Below are 18,577 nucleotides of genomic sequence, written 5' to 3'. Positions count from 1 at the left end.
TAGGCTCACATCATGATCTCGTGGTTTGTGGGTTCAAGCCCCACATGAGGCTCTGTGCTGACAGTGCAGAGCCTGCTTGGGATTCCGTCTCCCACCCACCCTTGCCCCTCCCCTGCTCAGTCTCTCTCTCTCTCAAAAATAAATAAGTAAACATAAAAAGAAAAAGAAAATGCTAAGGACAGGATTTCCTTACTTTATTAAATGGCATTGCAAAAATTAAAGAAAAAAACTGAACCCCACCTAACCACACAGGTAAACACAAAGAAGAAACTGAGAACACCCTTGACATTGTACTGGCAAAAGATTTTCTTTTCTTTCTTCTTTTTTCTTTTAAGTTTATTTTTTTAGTAGTCTCTACACCCACCGTGGGGCTTGAACTCACCCCGAGATCCAGAACTGTAAGTACGTTCTTCTGAGCCAGCCAGGCACATGGCAAAGGAATTCTTGGACACCTCACAGGGATATAAATCATAGAAATGCATACGGATCTGACCTCAAAACATAAAGATTTGTGCCTGAGGAAAGCATCCACAGACAATTTGACAGGTTGAGGGCCTACCGAGCAGACGTTTCCAAGATACACACTCAACGGAAGATTAATATCTAAAGCGGGGAACATTCGCAGAGCAAGGCAAATATAGAACACATACCAAAGACACAAATAAATTATGCAATTAGGAAATTCACAGAACGGGGAAACCAAAAAAGCCGATAAGCACACGAAGAGATACTCAACACTGAAATGCCGTTTAAGAACATTTTACACCCACCAGGGTGTTAAAGATAGAAAGTTGAATAACCATCAAGATACCAGCAAAGTAGCTTTTCCTAAATAGCGGTCGGAAGTGTAAACCTCATCTTTCTAGAGAGCTATTCAGATCAGGTGGAGATGTCAAATTCAGTCTGAGTGTGTGACTTGACTCCGGGTTGGGGGTGGGGGCTGGCGGGGGGGGCATTCAGGAAAGGACACACAAGAATGAACATCACAGCAGAGCTGGGGACGGGAGCACGGCTCCATAGTATCTGGTGCGTGCAAATAACTGAACGCAGGTGAGCTCAAAGGGACGCCTTAGATATGTCTGCACCAAGCACATCCTCAGTTATAAAGATGAGTGGGGGAGGGGGAGAGGTTGGTGAGTTGTATCATTTACATAAAGACAGGAGTGCTTACAGACGATCTTTGGGGAGCGAAGGAAGGAGACAAAATTAAAACAGGGGCCTGTGGGGGGCGCCTGGGTGGCTCAGTTGGTTAAACATGTGACTTTGGCTCAGGTCATGATCTCAAAGTTTGTGAGTTCAAGCCCCACATGGGCCTGTCAGCACAGAGCCCACTTAGGATCCTCTGTCCCCCTTCTCTCTCCCCCCCCACCCTGTGCATTCTCTCTCAAAAATAAACATTTAAAAATTATATATATATTTAAAACACACACAGAGGTGTGTGTGCTTCCATGGGGATAGTGTGGACTGGATGCAGTAGAGAAAAGAATGAAGAAATGGGGCATTTGTCCAAATGTAACAAAAGGAATAGAAGCCCGGCTGTGCACAATGTCTTGAAAGAAAAAAACAAAACAAAACTTCTAACGTGAATGACATCAGATAATAGATGAGACTTTTGTAGGACAGACAGAGTCTCCTTTGGGACTATAGAGAAAAATGACTTTTTTTTGGAAATTGACAGCCTTCTGCATTTTCTTTTTGTTCCTCGGTTTATTCATCCATTCCTTCTTGTAAAAATATATTAACTAGGGGCGCCTGGATGGATCAGTTGGATGGGCATCTGACTTTGGCTCAGGTCATGATCTCATGGTTCACCTGTTTGAGCCCTGAGTCAGGTTCTGTGCTGACAGCTTGGAGCCTGGAACCTGCTTTGGATTCTGTGTATCCCTCTCTCTCTGCCCCTCCCCAACTAGTGCCTGGTCTCTGTCTCAAAAATAAATAAAAGCTTTAAAAAAATAAAAATATATTAACTTTACTAGAATTAAAATTTAAACACTGACTCTTGATTTTGGCTCAGGTCATGATCTCATGGTTCATGAGATCAAGCCCTGCGTCGGGCTCTGTACTGACAACACAGCCTGCTTGATATTCTCTCTCTGCCTCTCTCTGTCAGTCTCAAAATAAATGAACTTAAAAAATTGTTTAAAAATACGTGGTGCTGAGGAGCGTAAGCTCAAATTAAATCCCCAAACTGAGAACCCAGACCTTATTTAGGGGTTAAGGAAGGAATCCATGGGGATGAAGCATTTGTTTGGAGTCCTAACAGATAAAACAGATGTTATCCAGCAAACAGGAGGAATAGCAAAGTAGGAGGGCATCCCAGGAAGAAAGAACTGTTTGTGCAAAGGCCCTGTGGCAGAAAAATCTTTGAGGCAGATGTAGCTAGAGGTTAGGAGAAGAGGGAGTGACCCCAGTGAGCCCAGATAGAAGAGCAGACTCAGATGATGGTGAGGAACACAGGACTCACCGGAGGGTCTGGAGTCTACACTGGGGATGCCTGAGGCCCTCACACAGCAGCAGCACCCCGGGGTCCCCCAGGTCATTCAGGCTTAGGTCCAGCTCCCTCAGGCTGCAGTTAACACTGAGGATGGACGTAAGGTCCTCACAGGCAGCAGCAGTAAGGTCGCAAATCTTCAACCTGTAGGAAATCCAATCCAACATGTATTATGAGTGTTTTCTATACAACGTTAATTTTATCTCCCCTACCCCCAATCTTAAAAGTAATGCATTTTCTTTTTTTAACATATTTTTTTAATGTTTTATTTCATTTTATTTTCGAGAGAGACAGAGAGTGAGCAGGGGAGGGCAGAGAGAGAGAAAGACACAGAATCCGAAGCAGGCTCCCGACACCGAGCGTGTCTGCACAGAGCCAGATGTGGGCCTCGAACCCACGAACCGTGAGATCATGACCTGAGCCGAAGTCGGACGCTTAGCCAACTGAGCCACCCAGGCGCCCCAAAAGTAATGCATTTTCAAAGGAACAACTCATTGTTTAAAAACGGGTAAAAGTGTGAGTAGACATTTCTTTGCAGAAAATAAACAAACGGTCCAACATCACACGAAAAGATGCTCAGCATCGCTAATCATTAGGAAAACGCAAATCAAAACCACCAGGACGTACCACATCACATCCATTAGGATAGCTATCGTAAAAAAATAATAATAACGTTTTTTACGAATTTCAAAAGGCCCCTGAACACCACGAATGTTGGCAAGGGTGTGAAGGAATTAACTTTATGCACTGTTGGTAGGAAGGAATAATGGTGAAGTGAGTGTGGAAAGCAATATGGCAGCTGCACAAAAAATTAAACACAACCCTATGCTCCATCCATTCCGCTTCTGGTTACATAGCCCAAAGAATTGAAAGTAAGTGCTCCAAATAATATTTGTGGCTCAATGTTTACAGCATTTTCAAAGTAGCCAAAAGGCAGAAGCACTCCAAGTGTCCACCAAGGGATGAACTGACTGGATTCAACTGTGGTATATCCACGTAATGTGATGTTATTCCGCCTTAAGAAGGAAGGAACTTGTAACGCAGCGAAGTGAATGAAAGTTGAAAAGATACTAAGTAAAAGAAGCCAGTCACACACACACACACACACACACACACACACAGAGGACACAAATATTTCGTGATTCTAGTTACATCAGGTACCTACAGTGGTCAAATACCATAAAGAGAGAGAGTAGAATGGAGGTTATCAGGGGCCGGGGCAGGCAGATGGGGAGGCGGTGTTTAATGGACAGTCTCAGTTTTGCAAGATGAAAAAGTTCAGGCGATGGATGGTGGTGATGCTTTGCACAACAGTGTGAATAGCTTAATAGTCTTTAAGTGAATAGTGAATAGTGAAAAGTGAATAGTGAATAGTCTTAATAGCTTAAGACCGTGAAGCTGTATGCTTCAGAATGGCAAAATAGAAGGCATGGCTGGCTGGCTCAGCCAGTAGAGCACACGGCTCTTGATCTCTGGGTCGTGAGTTTGAGCCTCACGTTGAGTGTAGAGATTACTTTTTATTTATTTATTTTGAGAGGGGGAGGGGCGGTGAGAGGGGGAGAGAGAATCAAGCAGGCTCTGCGGTGTCAGCGCAGAGCCCGACGTGGGGCTCGAACCCACGAACCGTGAGATCGTGACCTGAGCTGAAATCAAGAGTCGGACGGACGTTCAAGCGACTGAGCCATCCGGGCGCCCTGAAATTACCTAAAAAATGATAAGATGGTAAATTTTATGATACGTGTATTTTATTTTCTTTTTTTAGTGTGATGCATTTTCTTGGCTAAAGTAATCCAGCAAATACAGAACAGCATTTCTGTGCTCATCGTGTGTGATTCCTCAACCTGTCTTTGATGATCCGCCATAAATTAGCAGCAATGTGTTTGGGATGCACCTCAACTGACAGAAGTACAGAGCAGGAAAACACTATTGCCCCAAAACCCACTCCTCAAAGGTGTCCTCCATTGACATATAGCACAGCGTCTTCCTATATATAGAAAAAGAAGACAGAGACGGAGTCCTGAATTTACCACGTGAGACCCCGGACCCAGCTGTGCCTGAAACCAGTCTTTCCCTCCGGACTTCTCGGTGACAGAAACCAACAAACCCACTCTCGTCTCCAGCCACACTGAGATGAGGTGTCTGTCCGGACAACCACAGGAATTTTGGTGGATGCCTTTATTGTAGGGAGCTCTGTGGCAGTTAACACTGATGTTAGTATTGCCTTGATGCTTATTTATTTATGATTTATTGTGGCAAAATATATGTGACACGGGGGCGCCTGGGTGGCTCAGTCGGTTAAGCATCCGACTTCGGCTCAGGTCATGATCCCACGGTTCATGAGTTCGAGCCCCGCGTCGGGCTCTGTGCTGACAGCTCGGAGCCTGGAGCCTGCTTCGGATTCTGTGTCTCCCTCTTTCTCTGCCCCTTCCCCGCTCATTCATGCTCTGTCTCTCTCTGTCAAAAAAGAAAAAAAAAAAAAAAATATATATATATATATGTGTATGTATGTATAAGTGACATCAAGTTTACCATCTAACCTTTTCTTTTTTTGGCCCCGTGAAGAACTCACCACAGGATCCGCAGTCCACACACTGGATGCCCCAAGCCTTGGCACAACAGCCTCAGACCCAAATCCTGCAGCGAATTCCCCGCCAGGTCCAACTCCACTAGATGCTGATTGGTGCTGAGCACAGAGGCGATCTCCTGGCAAGCGCCGGCCTCCAGCTCACACTTCCTCAACCTCGGGAGGGAAGAGACGTTGAAGAGGCTGCCATGTTGCTTTCCTGGCTCCTCCCCTGGCCCGTCCAGTCACCCAACAGGAACCTACACGTGTCACTACGGCTCAGAGATGAACAAGAGGCCATCGTCTCCAGCAGGAGCATCCTGTCTAACGAGGCAAAGGGCTAAGCAATTGTACTCCAGGGAAGGCAGTGCCATTGAGGCAGGAGTGAGCCACAGCTCACGGCAGGATCTCCAGAGCTCAAGGTCTGGGTGCGTCTATCTCTGCCACTCACTAGCTCTGCACCCTCAAGCAAAGCGTCTGCAAGTCTGTTTCCTGTTTCACGTGCTGCCTTAGGTTCACTGCCTGTAACATAAGGATGATGGTCGCACCTGCTTCCTAAGTTTCTTGCGAGGAGCACAAAATTTGCTAAGGGGACAGGACGTAGAACCACGCCTGACACACAACAGGTGCTGGGACGGTGAGCTACTGTCTATTAAAACCATCATGGTGGGGCGCCCGGGTGGCTCAGTGGGTTAAGCGTCCGACTCTTGGTTTCAGCTCAGGTCATGATCTCAAGGGTTCGTGAGTTCGAGCCTCAAGTCAGGCTCTGTGCTGATAGTGTGGAGCCTGCTTGGGATTCTCTCTGCCTCTCTCTCTTTCTCTTCTCTCTCTCTCAAAACAAATAAATAAACATTAAAAATACAATACAATACAATACAATAAAATACAATACACTACAATGCAATACAATACAATACAATACAATACAATACAATACAATACAATAAAACCTAACTCAGGTTTGGCAACCTGTCACAGTTAGGGAAGACTCTCTGGGGGGTTGGGATGTTTCTCAAAGGCTAAGTAGGAGTTCCCTCGGAGGAATAAGACGGGACGTGGTAAGAGATCATAGAAAATATATATACTGATCTCTGCCCCTGTTCCCAGCACAGAGCTCCTGAATCCCTGTAATTCCTAAGTGGTAAGAACACCAGGATTGTGTCTTGGGATGGGTGGGCTCCCAGATGGGCCTGGGCACCAGAGAGGCCAAGGCCTGATGAGAAGCTTAGAACGTTCAGCCCTGCCCCCCCTTCCTCCAGAAGGGAGGGGCTGGAAATGGAGTAATGATCCATTCACCACAGGAGGAAGGCTCCCTAAAACCCCAAGAGCGGGGCACCTGGGTGGCTTAGTTGGTGAAGCAAACAGACTTCAGCTCAGGTCATGATCTCACAGTTCGTGGGTTCGAGTCCCGCTTCGGATGAGCCCCACTTCTCCCTCTCTCTCGCTCTCCCTGCCCCTCACTCACTTGTGCTCTCTCTCTCTGTCTGTCTCGCAAAAAACAAACAAGCAAAAACAAACGATAGCACATGGTTGGGAGATGCCAGGCTGGTGAACACGTCCACCCCATCCTCCCCGGGAGGGCGGTGCACCCAGCCCCGTGAGGACAGAAACTCCTGCTCTCGGGACCCTCCCAGACCTCCTCCCATGCACCTCTCCCCCTGGCTTTCAACTGTATCATACAGGATCATTAGTTATCATCAACCTAATAAACTGAGAAACCTAAGTGTTTCTCGGGAGTTCTATGAGCCACTCTGGGAAATTAATCAAACCTGGGGCAGGGGGTTGGATAGAAGCCAGGTGACAACTTGGATTTGTAACTGGCATCTGAGGCTGGGGTGGGGATGTGGTGGGCGGGGGGCTGGGGGGGCAGTCTCGGGCGGTGGGGGGGGGGAGTCCTCACCTGTGGGGCCTGACAGCACCTCCAGGCAGACGGAGGCAGAGTGATTTATAGGACACCCCACTGGTGTTGCAGGGTTGCTTGCTGTGGGAAATCCCACACATTGGTGACCAGAAACATCAGAAGCAGCGTCCTCTGTGGGAGTGCGGCAGACCCCCAGGGGACGCTAGGTGGCTTGTCCACAACCGTGGCCTTGCGGCGAGAAGGGACGGCGCGGCTAAACGTCACGAGCTCACAGGAGCTCGGCGTGCAGACCCCTCGGGGTGCCGTTGACCAGTAAGGTGTGGGGTCTGCGAGGGTGAGTGGCCTGGGCACTCCCCACAGTGGACGTGAGGTGGGTGGGGTCCAAGGAGGCCAGGGAGGGGTTCCCTAAAGCTCAAAGGGTCCGGGGCAGGAGTCTACGGTCTCCGGGCAGCCCTACGGCACAGACCAAGGACCGGTCCGGGGTGCAGACTCACTGAATCGCCTGCAGCCTGCATCTGGGATGCCGGAGCCCCTGACACAGCAGCTTCACACCCGGCAGCCCGAGCCCATTGCCGCTCAGGTCCATCCTTCTTAGATTCTGATTGGCCATCAGGGCGGCCGCGAGGTCCCGGCAGGCAGAGGGAGCCACACAGCATCTCTTGAGCCTGGGCACGAGGGAGGGGACAAGAACCAGGTCACTTCCTGTGGTCAGAGGGTGGGTTCTGCCCCTCGTCCTTTCTCTCCCTCCTTCTTTTGGTCTAGACCTATTTCCCCCTTCTTTTATTTTATTATTTTATTTTTTTATTTTTTAACATTTATTTGTTTTTGAGACAGGGAGAGACAGAGCATGAACGGGGGAGGGGCAGAGAGAGAGGGAGACACAGAATTGGGAGCAGGCTCCAGGCTCTGAGCCATCAGCCCAGAGCCCGACGCGGGGCTCGAACTCACGGACCGCGAGATCATGACCTGAGCCGAAGTCAGACGCTCAACCGACTGAGCCACCCAGGCGCCCCCCCCTTCTTTTAAAGTAAAAGAAAGAGGGGCGCCTGGGTGTGCCTCAGCCCGTTAAGTGGCTGACTGTTGGTTTCGGCTCAGGTCATGACCTCCCAGTTTGAAAGTTCAAGCCCCGCATCGGACTCTGAGCCGACAAGTGCGGAGCCTGCTTGGGATTCTCTCTCTCTCTGCTTCTCCCGTGCCTCTCTCTCCCTCTCCAAATAAATAAATAAACTTAAAAGAAAAGGAGGTCAGGGAGGATTCCTTTCGGCCGTGATGAAAATGTTCTGGAATTAGTGGTGATGTTTGCACAAGAGTGTGCAAACGCTAAAAGAAGAAAGACATGAATTATATGTCACTAAAAAAAAAAAAAATACAGGCAACAAGAATACATATATATGTTTTTAATGTTTATTTGCTCTTGAAGGAGAGAGATAGAATGTGAGTGGGGGATGGTCAGAGAGAGAGGGAGACACAGAATCTGAAGCAGGCTCCAGGCTCTGAGCTGCCAGCACAGAGCCCAATGCGGGGCTCGAACCCACAAATAGCGAGATCATAACCTGAGCTGAAGTTGGATGCTTCACTGACTGAGCCACCCAGGAGCCCCAATAAATAAACTTAAAAAAAAATGAGGGCACTAGAGTGGGTCCTAGCCCACTGTGACTGGTGTCCCTATAAAAAGAGGAATCTGGGGGCACCTGCGTGGCTCAGTCAGTGAAGCAACCAACTCTTGATTTTGGCTCAGGTCATGATCTCACAGTTCATGAGTTCAAGCCCCACATTAGGCTCTGTGCTGACGGCATGGAGCCTGCTTGGGATTCTCTCTCTCTCTCTCTCTCTCTCTCTCTCACCCTCCATTCATGATCTCTCCTCTTTCAAAATACATAAATAAACTTAAGGGGGGAAAAAAAAAGGAAACTGGACACAGACTCGCACATGTGAGGACACGGGGAGAAGACAGCCATGTGCAAGCCAAGGAGCGAGGCCTCGGAGGAGACCGACCGTGCCCACACCTGGGCCTGGGACTTCTGTCCTCCAGACCCGTGTTGTGTAAGTCCCCTAGGCTGTGGGGCTTTGCTAGGGCAGCGGAAGCAAACACCACCATATACTCTTTGTGAGTGAGCCCCGTGAAGACGGGGTGTGTGTGGGGGTCCATCAGAAGCCCACAGACCCGCCTGGACTCACCTCAGGTTCTGAAGTTTGCAGCTGGGGTGTCTGAGCCCTTCACACAGCAGCCTCACGCCCCGGCTGCCCAGGGCGTTGCGGTCCAAGAGCAGCTCCTGCAGATGTGGATTCGTGCTCAGAGCCGCAGCGAGCTGCTTGCTGTAGGCATCTGGCAACACGTTCGTCTCGGGTCTGCGTGAAGGAAAGACAGGACAGAGTGGAGCTGGGCCAGACTCCGTGCAACGATTATGCCACACTTGTGTGTCCCTTTCACAATTTACAAAGTGTCATCTTTCTGTTTTACATTAAAAAAAAATTCTTTTAGGGGCACCTGGGTGGCTCAGTCGGTTGAGCGGCCGACTTCGGCTCAGGTCATGATCTCACGGTCTGTGAGTTCGAGCCCCGCGTCGGGCTCTGTGCTGACAGCTCAGAGTCTGGAGCCTGTTTCAGATTCTGTGTCTCCCTCTCTCTGTGACCCTCCCCCGTTCATGCTCTGTCTCTCTCTGTCTCAAAAATAAACGTTAAAAAAAACTTTAGTGTTTATTTTTTTAAATGTTTATTTATATTTGAGAGAAAGAGACAGAGGGCAAGTGGGGGAAGGACAGAGAGAGAGAGAGGGAGACAGAATCTGAAGCAGGCTCCAGGCTCTGAATTGTCAGCACAGAGCCCGACTCAGGGCTTGAACTCAATGAGCCGTGAGATGTGACCTGAGCCGAAGTTGGACGCTCAACTGACTGAGCCACCCAGGTGCCCCTTTAGTGTTTATTTTTGAGAGAGAGAGAAAGAGAGCAAGCGAGAAAGGGGCAGAGAGAGACGGAGACACAGAATCCAAAGCAGGCTCCAGGCTCTGAGTTGTCAGCACAGAGCCCCACATGGGCCGTGAGGCGAGATCATGACCTGAGCCAAAGTCAGACGCTTAACTGACTGACCCACCCAGGCACCCCTCTTTATGTTTTACTTTTTAAAGGTACGCTCTGCGCCCAACGTGGCTTTTGAACTTCCAACCCTGAGATCATTAGTCTCGCCCCCTTCGACTGAGTCAGCCAGGCGCCCCCTACCTTTGCATTTAAAATATTCCGCTCTAGGGGCACCTGGGTGGCTCAGCAGGCTACGTGTCTTCAGCTCAGGTCATGATCTCACAGTCTGCGAGTTCGAGCCCCACGTTGGGGTCTGTGCTGACAGCTCAGAGCCTGGAGCCTGTTTCAGGTTCTGGGTCTCCCTCTCTCTCTGCCCCTCCCCCGTCATGCTTTGTCCTTCTCTCTCTCAAATATAAATAAACATTAAAAAAAACTTTTTTTAATATTCCACTATAGGGGCCCCTGGGTGGTTCAGTCGGTTGAGTGGCCAACTTTGGCTCAGGTCATGATCTCATGGTTCATGAGTTCAAGCCCCGGCATTGGGCTCTCTGCTGTCAGCCCAGAGCCTGCTTTGGATCCTCTGTCCCTTCCCCACTCACACTCTCTCTCTCTCAAAAATAAACAAAAACATAAAAAAAAAAAAAAAAAAAGAATGGCCTGACTCACATGGTACAAGGTAAAACATGCAGCCAATAAGGTCTCCTGATTTACTTCTGGTTGTATAGTCTGTCTTAAAACCTATGTTTAGGGGCGCCTGGGTGGCCCAGTCGGTTAAGCGTCCGACTTCGGCTCAGGTCACGATCTCACAGCTCGTGACTTTGAGCCCTGCATCGGGATCTGTGCTGATGGCTCAGAGCCTGGAGCCAGCTTCGGATTCTGGGTCTCCCTCTCTCTGACCCTCCCTCGTTCATGCTCTGTCTCTCTCTGTCTCTCAAAAATAAATAAATGTTAAAAAAAAATTTTTTAAAAAGTATGTTTATAACATATTTATAATTATTACATATAAGGTTATACTCATATATGCAATTATATATATATTTATATATTTTATGTAAATATATATAAATACATATATAATGTAAATATATAATATAAATAAATATGTAAAATTGTGTGACCCCCCAAAACCCTAGAGGCCTTAACTATGACAGAGTTATATGTACCGGTGGGTTTAACAAATCATTGCACACAGAGTGTCCACACTGTTACGAAAACATCATGGTGTAAAAGTGACATCAGCACCTGTTGATTTCTGACCCTGTACGCAACCCACCCACTGTTGAGCCTTTACACGAACCCAAAAAGGCAGGCGTTGAAATCCCATTTCCCGCATAGAAAGACTGAGGCTTGACAAGCAGAAGTGACTTGCGCAAAGCCGCACAGCTAGGGAGCAGTGGAGCTGGGATTCTAAGCCACGTGCGCGTGACTCCAGACCCCGGGCTATTGGCCACCATGACCTTCTTGCGTCCCTGAGCACAATAACGTAAAGTCCTGGGCACACGGCCCCACAGAAAAGCATTTAGTGTGCATTTATGGCATCTAGGTCAGTGCGGAAGCTGGTTCGCAGAACTGTGATTCCACATGGGATGAAGATTTGTGAAGAGCCAGGCAGCACGGTCACTGGAAGTAAGCCTCCAGTCGGAGGGAGACGTCAGCACATCGACCCTATTATCTGTATCCCCTGGTCCTAGACACCTCTCCTTCCTGGATTGTCACACGGCTTAAGTCAGAAGCAGATGTCTGTCAAGCCGACTGGGAGACCCTGTGAGCCGACCCCCACTCACTTACACGTGATTCATGCACACCTCAAGACCCCTGCCCCCCTGCCTCGAGGAGGGGTGGGAGGTACGTCTGAGTCCCATTGGTGACGAGCTGGATGAGGTTCCCTTTGTTGGCTGCCTCCCTTCCTTGTCTTCTCGACTTACTGGGACCACTTCCCAAAGAAAGTCCTCTAGGGGACCAGAATATGCCGCCCCCAAATATGCCACTTTGGCATAAGGATTATTTTGAGTTTGAGGCAAACGAGATGCAGAAAGAAATCTTCCCCTTCCGACCACTTGTGAAAGTGACGACTCCCATAGGGCCCCTCTCCTGGGGAAGTTTTATGGCCACGAAGATGGAAAAACCTCGAGCTGAAGGAGTCTGAGAAGGGTCCCTGATGCCCTACCCCACCACCATCTGGCTCTTCTCTGAGAGCAGATCAGTCTCCCGTGTGAAGAATCTCCTCCCTCCACCAGAATGAAGGGAGGGATCCTGATCACCAGAGAGTGAATTCAGGACCAAGAAGCCTAAATAAACAAACCTTATTACTTCCTCACTATTGACTGCCCCCAGCCCAGAGTGCTTTGTCTTATCAATTCTTTTTTTTTTTTTAAGTAAACTCTACGCCCAATGTGGGGCTCGAACTCACAACCCCAAGATCAACAGTCACACACTCCACTGACTGAGCCAGCTGGGCGCCCCTAATTTCACAGATTTTTTTTTTGTTGAAGTTTTTATTGACTTATTTTGAGACACACAGAGAGCGTGAGTAGGGGAGGGGCAGAGAGATAAGGAGACAGAGGATCCAGAGTGCTGTCAGCACAGATCCTGAAGTGGGGCTTGAACTCACGAACCGCAAGATCAAGACCTGAGCCAAAGTTAGATGCTTAACCGACTGAGCCACCCAGGCTCCCCCAGAGATCTTTTAAGGTAGCTCTCTCTATGTAATGACATTTATAAAGCTGATTCAAAATTCAGCTTGACATGTCCTCAGATGGCTTGTCAATTCTTTGCAAGTTGATTGTTTTTTTTATCTGAATGTATGAGAGCTTCCGGCTCTGATGCAGGCTTTCAAGCACATGTAAAAATTCATTAAAACGTGTCTGCTTTCCTCCTGTGAATCTGTCATATGTCAGTTTAATTCTCAGGCCCAGCCAGAGACCCAAAGAGGGAGGAGGAGAATTTTCCTCCCCTACAGCTCCAGGACGGACCTGTACAAATACACCTTACCCCATCTGTTTCCCCCGTATTTTTGCCTTCCCACAGTTAACCTCCAGAGAAGCTCATTGTCCTTTTCCTTTGTCTTGCCATATCTCTAAAAATGTATTGTTCTTGTGTTAGGATGCTATAAAAGCCCAGGTTCTAGCCAGCCCTTTGAGTTACTAATCTCTGGGTACTCCCCCATATAAGTGCAGATGAACTAATAAACCTTTTTTGTGTGTGTGTGCCCAACCTGGGGCTTGAACTCATGACCCCAAGATCAGAAGTCACATGTTCTACCAACTGAGCTAGCCAGGTGCCCCGGAATTAGTAGACACCTAATGAACTTCTCTTTGTTTTTCTCTGTGAATCTGTCTTTTGTGAGTTTAATTTACAGGCCTCTGTTCTGCACCTAAGAGGGTGGAAGGAAGGAAAAAGGATGACTTTCCTCTCTTATTCTACTTACATTCAAATCCTTTTGTCTAAGGGTTACTCCTTGGGGAACCCAAACCAAAACAAAGTCTTAGTGGGGCACCCGGGTGGCTCACTTCGTTAAGCATCTGACTTCGGCTCAGGTCACAATCTCACGGTCCGTGGGTTCAAGCCCTGCATCAGGCTCTGTGCTGACAAGTCACATTAAAAAATTTTTTAAGTAAAAAAAAAAATTAAAAAATTTCTTAATTAAAAAAAAAAAATCTTAGCCAAAAAGCTCAAAGAGTCACTTCCTGAGATCTTCCTTCCTTCATCCACCCCCTTCACATCGCCCAGCCCTCCCTGTCGCCGCCTATCACCCCGCCCTGTTTTATTTTCCACATAGCAGTTCTCTCTATCTGAAACTACCCTAATGATCAAGTCTTGTTTGCTCGTTTGCCTGTTGACTTATTTACTGCCCTTGGCTCTCTCCCTTCCCATGAGGATGTTAGTCCTGGCAGGGGGCACCACTGGCGTGTTCACCGCTGTCTGGACTCTGTAGGAAAGTGCCCGTGATAACATTTGTTGGCTGGAAACACTGTCCTTGACAGGGGCCCCAATTTAGTCCTAACAGAGTCCTGTTTAGGAGCAGGACACTAACCTGGACACTGTTGACAACGTGAGGACCAGACCATCCTGTGTTGTGGGGGCCCGTCCTGGGCACGGTGGGATGTCTTTTTCTTTTTTTTTAATGTTTATTTATATTTGAGAGACAGGCAGACAGACAGAGTGTGAGCAGGGGACGGACAGAGAGAGAGGGAGACACAGAATGTGAAGCAGGCTCCAGGCTCCGAGCTGTCAGCACAGAGCCCTACATGGGGCTCCAACCCACAAACCGCGAGATCATGACCTGAGCCAAAGTCAGACGTTTAACCAACTGAGCCACCCAGGCGCCCCCGGGTGGGATATCTTTGTAGCATCCCTGGCCTCTTCCCTCCAGATACCATAGCAACCTCCCCTCCCCCCACCTCCTCTAGCGGTGACCACCCAACCCTTCTCCGGATATTGCCAAGTGTCTCCTGGGGTGGGGGCAAAAATCATCCCCAGCCGAGATCATGAACTCGGAGAGCGAGCCCCACCGGGTACTTACGACGGTGCGGGTAGCGCCCGGGGCCCGGAAGTCCATTTCCCGCCATCGTGCTCTTCCGGGCTGTAGGCAGCCCCCTGCAGGCGCACGGTCAGGGCGTTCCTGCAGTTTTTCACGCACAGGGAGGCAATCACGTGCTCCATCTTGGTGGTGATGTTGCCGACGACGAGCACTCGAAAGTGGCTCAGGGCTTGCTGGATAAACTCCTCCTCCTGGATCTCGTACAGGCAGCTGAAGAGCTCCAGGGAGCCCTGCTGGAGGGTGGAGCCCTCGCTCCGAGCTTTGCTTTGGATCCAGGCCAGCAGCTCCAGCTTGACGTGAGGCGAGACCTCCCAGCAGAGACTCTTCTCCAGGTAGCTCCTCGTCTCCTCGTTCAGGAGGCCAAACAGGAAGCGCACGGTGAGCCCCAAGAAGCTCCTTCCCGAAAACCCGTACTCCGCCAACAGCCTCGTCACGCTCTGCTCTGGGCTGGACCCGGTCTCCCCGGCGCCCAGGATGTAGTACATGGCGGCAAAGAATTCCTGGAAGCTGAGGTGGATGAAGCTGTAGAACTTTTCACAGTTGATGTCCTTCTGGAAGATGTTCATGTTGAGGAAGGAGGAGACATCTGCCCCATCGAGGCCATGCTTCCGGAGGTCCTGCTCCTCGAAGAGGATCTTCTGGTTCCAGACGCCGTCCGCCGCCAGAGAGCACAGCGCCCTCTGGTTGGCCGGGGGGTGCAGGGTGGGGCTCCCCGGCTTGGGCTGCATCAGACTCAGGAGGTAGAGCAGGTACACGGCCGTGGTGGTCCTGGACGTCTGTCGTAGGAGCCCCCCGTCCTCCAGCTGCTGCTTGAGGCAGGTGCACACGACCCAGCACACCATGGGGACAAAGCACAGAGTGAACAGGGGCTCGTTGTCCCTCATGAAGCTGAAGACTTGAGCGGCCTGCTCTGCATTGTGGAAATACTTGTAGCAGTACTCCCGCCTCTCGGCCTCCGAGAAGCCCAGGATCTCCACGTGCCTGGGATGCTCCAGCAAGCGCTGGAGCTTGTCCAGAGCCGTGGGCCTGGTGGTGATGATCATGGACAGCTCAGGCAGCAGCTTCTTCCCAAGCAGGCTGCCGAGGAGAAGCTCCGTGGGCCGTTTCTCCTCCCAGCAGAGGCACCAGGGGCCCTGAGGGTGGTGGAAAGAGGGTTTTAGCTCGTCGAAGCCATCAATGATGAACAGGAGGCGCTCGGGGACTCGGACAAGCTCCTGGAGGGGCACGCTGGGCTCCGGCCAGCAGCTGGAGATGAGGTCCCGGGCGCTCTGCTCCGAGGTGCTCTGGTTCATCTCCCTGCAGTTGATGTAGAAGAGATAATCAAACCTGCCTTGGAAGAGCTTCCCGTCGGCCCAGTCGAGCATCACCTTGTGGGCCAGCATGGACTTGCCCATCCCGGCCGCTCCCTGCAGGACCACAGTGCGCGGGGGCTCGGGGCGCTCCTCGTCCGGCTCAAAGAGGGTCTCCATCTGGATGAGGCTGGCCTGGTGCCCCACGGCCCTTGCCTGTCCCCAGCCTGTGTCCAAAAGCTTCTGCTGGGCCCACATGGGAGTTGAGTGCTCCTTCACCAGGAGGAGGCGGGTGTACCTGCGGCTGAGGTTGACGCATTCCCCGAGGCGCGCATTTCGGTCTTGCATCAGCCGAAACTTCCTGCGGACGTAGTCCTTGTAGGTTTCCCGGGGATCTAAGGGAGGGGAGTGAGGAGGGGGGTCCATGGGAGACTCATCAGCCACTGTCCGTGGATCGGCGGGTGAGAGCAAACCACGGTCTCTTGGTGCCTGTTTGTTCTGCAATATCCTCGGGATGCTTTTCTGGGTGGAGCCTGGGGGGCTTGGTACTGTTCTCATGGGAAGCAAAGGCACTAACAGGGAAACTGTCTTCGGGCACAGGAGTTTATCCTGGCGACTCAAACGGGGTGTCCACACCCTAGAGCACCTCCAGCACCTGCTGATGGAACACAGCAAGGGCCCCTAGAGGAGGCTGTCAGCCTCAGCCACGGGTTCACTCGGGTCCTCCCGGGGAAGACACTGAAATCCCACATGGGCCCACAAGGAGCTGGTCGCAAATGGGAGAGTGAGCCCCACTCCCCAGCTGCAGAACCACCAACTGCATCCGTACCAGGACTGCTGTCTGAGTTGCCTGCACGCTGAAGTTTGAGAAGGCAGCGCTCCCAAGGTTTCTGCCTTTGAAAAACGGCCGCTGTGCGTGGGCACTGGAGAACTTGTCCGCTCTATAAGCCCCTTGCTAAATGTCTCTTTGGGGAAATCTACTTGGTATAGATGTGAATGCACAATCTAGAACAGTGGTGCTCACCAGGATGACTTCGTCTCCCCTAGGGGGTTTCTAGCAAGGTCTGGAGATATTTTGGGCCCTAGCAACTGAGGGGTGGGGCACCAGCTACGACCATCCTGTGGGTGGAGGCCAGGGTGGCTGGGTGGCTAAGTCAGTTAAGCATCTGACTCTTGATTTCGGCTCAGGTCATGTCTCACAGTTTGTGAGTTTGAGCCCCACATTGGGCTCTGCAATGACAGTGCAGAACCTGTTTGGGATTCTCTCTCTCTGCCCCTCCCCTGCTATCTCTCCCTCTCAAAAAAAAAAAAAAAAAAAAAAAAAAAAAAGCAAGCCTCCTTTTGCATTTGAATGTCCCCAGAGGTCCATAATATTGGACCTAAAGGAATGGTTCCTGCCTAAAGGAAGGTTAAAAAAGAGATCTAAATTTGATCCTGGGACTCTCTCAAAAGGAATGCATGTACTCTTTTATTTTGAATTCTAGGAAAATACACATAACATAAAATGTAGCATTTTAACCGTTTTTAAGGGTAAGACTGACTCAATGATATTAAGCGCACTCACAACGTTGTGCAATCATCAGCACGGTCCATTTCCAGAAATTTTCGTTCGTCCTCAACAGAAACTCTGTGCCTATTAAACACTAACTCCCCATTCCTCCCCCACCCCCAGCCCCTGGTCCACTCTCTGTCTCCAGTGTGACTTACTTAAGTACCTCATATAAGTGGAATCACACGATATTTGTCCTATTGTGTTGGCTCATTTGACTTAACAAAATGTTTTCTTTTTTCTTACAATCCAATGCAGAGCTTGAACCCTGAGATCAAGACCTGAGCTGAGACCAAGAGTCTCAAGGGGGAGAGTCTCAAGCTGAGACCAAGAGACCACCGGGAAGGGGGAAGCTTATTGAAAAGATTTTATGGGTGGATGGATGGATGCTTAACCAGCTGAGCCACCCAGGCGCCCCTGACTTAGCATAATGTTTTTGAAGTACATCTATGCTGTAGCAAGTATCAAAATTTCATTCCATTTTAAGTCTGAATAATATTCCATTGTATGTATATATACCATATTTTGTTGATCCATTCATCCTCTGATAAAGTTATCTTATTCCTCCCTTAATGTGTATTGATAAATATCAATACTTCTGAGTTTATAAATATACCAGTTGCACTTCTCTTTCATCAATGGTGATTCTATTTCATGTAGAAAGGTTTTTTTTTTAATTTATTGTATTTTTTTTAATATTTTATTTTTGAGATAGAGAGCACTAGTGGGGAGAGACAGAGAGAGAAGGAGACACAGAATCTGAAGCAGGCTCCAGGCTCTGAGCCATCAGCATAGAGCACGATGTGGGGCTCGAACCCATGAACCGTGAGATCATGACCTGAGCTGAAGTCGGACCCCTAACCGACTAAGCCACCCAGGCACCCCTACATTTTTTTTTTTTAATTGAACAAAGATAATTGTGACAGTAATGCTTGGATTTTGTAGAAGTCTTAATCTTTTCCTGTAGAGAAAGGGCTCTTATTTTCAGACATGGGGAATATTAGGAAAATAGAAAAGTTTAAAATAATGATGAGAATGAAAATGGAGTTAACACATATTGGCCATGTGCTATGCCCAGTGTATAAAGACACCCTTGAAAGGTGTCCAGAATCATTTGTGTTCTTGTTGACAATGATACTCTCTGTCCAGCAGCCCATACTCATTTCTTCTTCACCAACAGTCCCAATTTTATTAAGGTGATGGATGCTGTTCTTTTTTTTTGTTTTAGATTTTTTAAAAAAAAATTTTTAATCTCTATTTATTTTTGAGA

The 18,577-nt window shown here is 49.2% G+C and overlaps 1 protein-coding gene across 6 annotated transcripts in view; it reads right to left on the bottom strand.

The window, feature by feature from the left end:
• NLRP12 (NLR family pyrin domain containing 12) overlaps positions 1 to 18,577 on the bottom strand; it is a 38,088-nt gene that overhangs the window by 6,559 nt on the left and 12,952 nt on the right. For 3 of the 6 annotated variants that reach the window (XM_042968446.1, XM_042968447.1, XM_007087151.3), the window contains 5 exons: positions 14,452 to 16,153; positions 9,094 to 9,264; positions 7,410 to 7,580; positions 5,061 to 5,231; positions 2,465 to 2,635 (listed from right to left, as the gene is read on the bottom strand). In XM_042968446.1, the coding sequence (XP_042824380.1) occupies positions 2,465 to 2,635; positions 5,061 to 5,231; positions 7,410 to 7,580; positions 9,094 to 9,264; positions 14,452 to 16,153 (2,386 nt within the window). Of the gene's footprint in view, positions 1 to 2,464; positions 2,636 to 4,911; positions 4,946 to 5,060; positions 5,232 to 7,409; positions 7,581 to 9,093; positions 9,265 to 14,451; positions 16,154 to 18,577 lie in introns of those variants that run through there. The other 3 variants (XM_042968448.1, XM_042968445.1, XM_042968444.1) reach the window with 3 other exon arrangements.

Source organism: Panthera tigris, chromosome E2 (assembly GCF_018350195.1).
Source record: "Panthera tigris isolate Pti1 chromosome E2, P.tigris_Pti1_mat1.1, whole genome shotgun sequence".
NCBI lineage: Eukaryota > Metazoa > Chordata > Mammalia > Carnivora > Felidae > Panthera > Panthera tigris.
The sequence above is the reverse complement of the archived record's forward strand: the minus strand, read 5'-3'. Positions and strand labels throughout refer to the sequence as shown.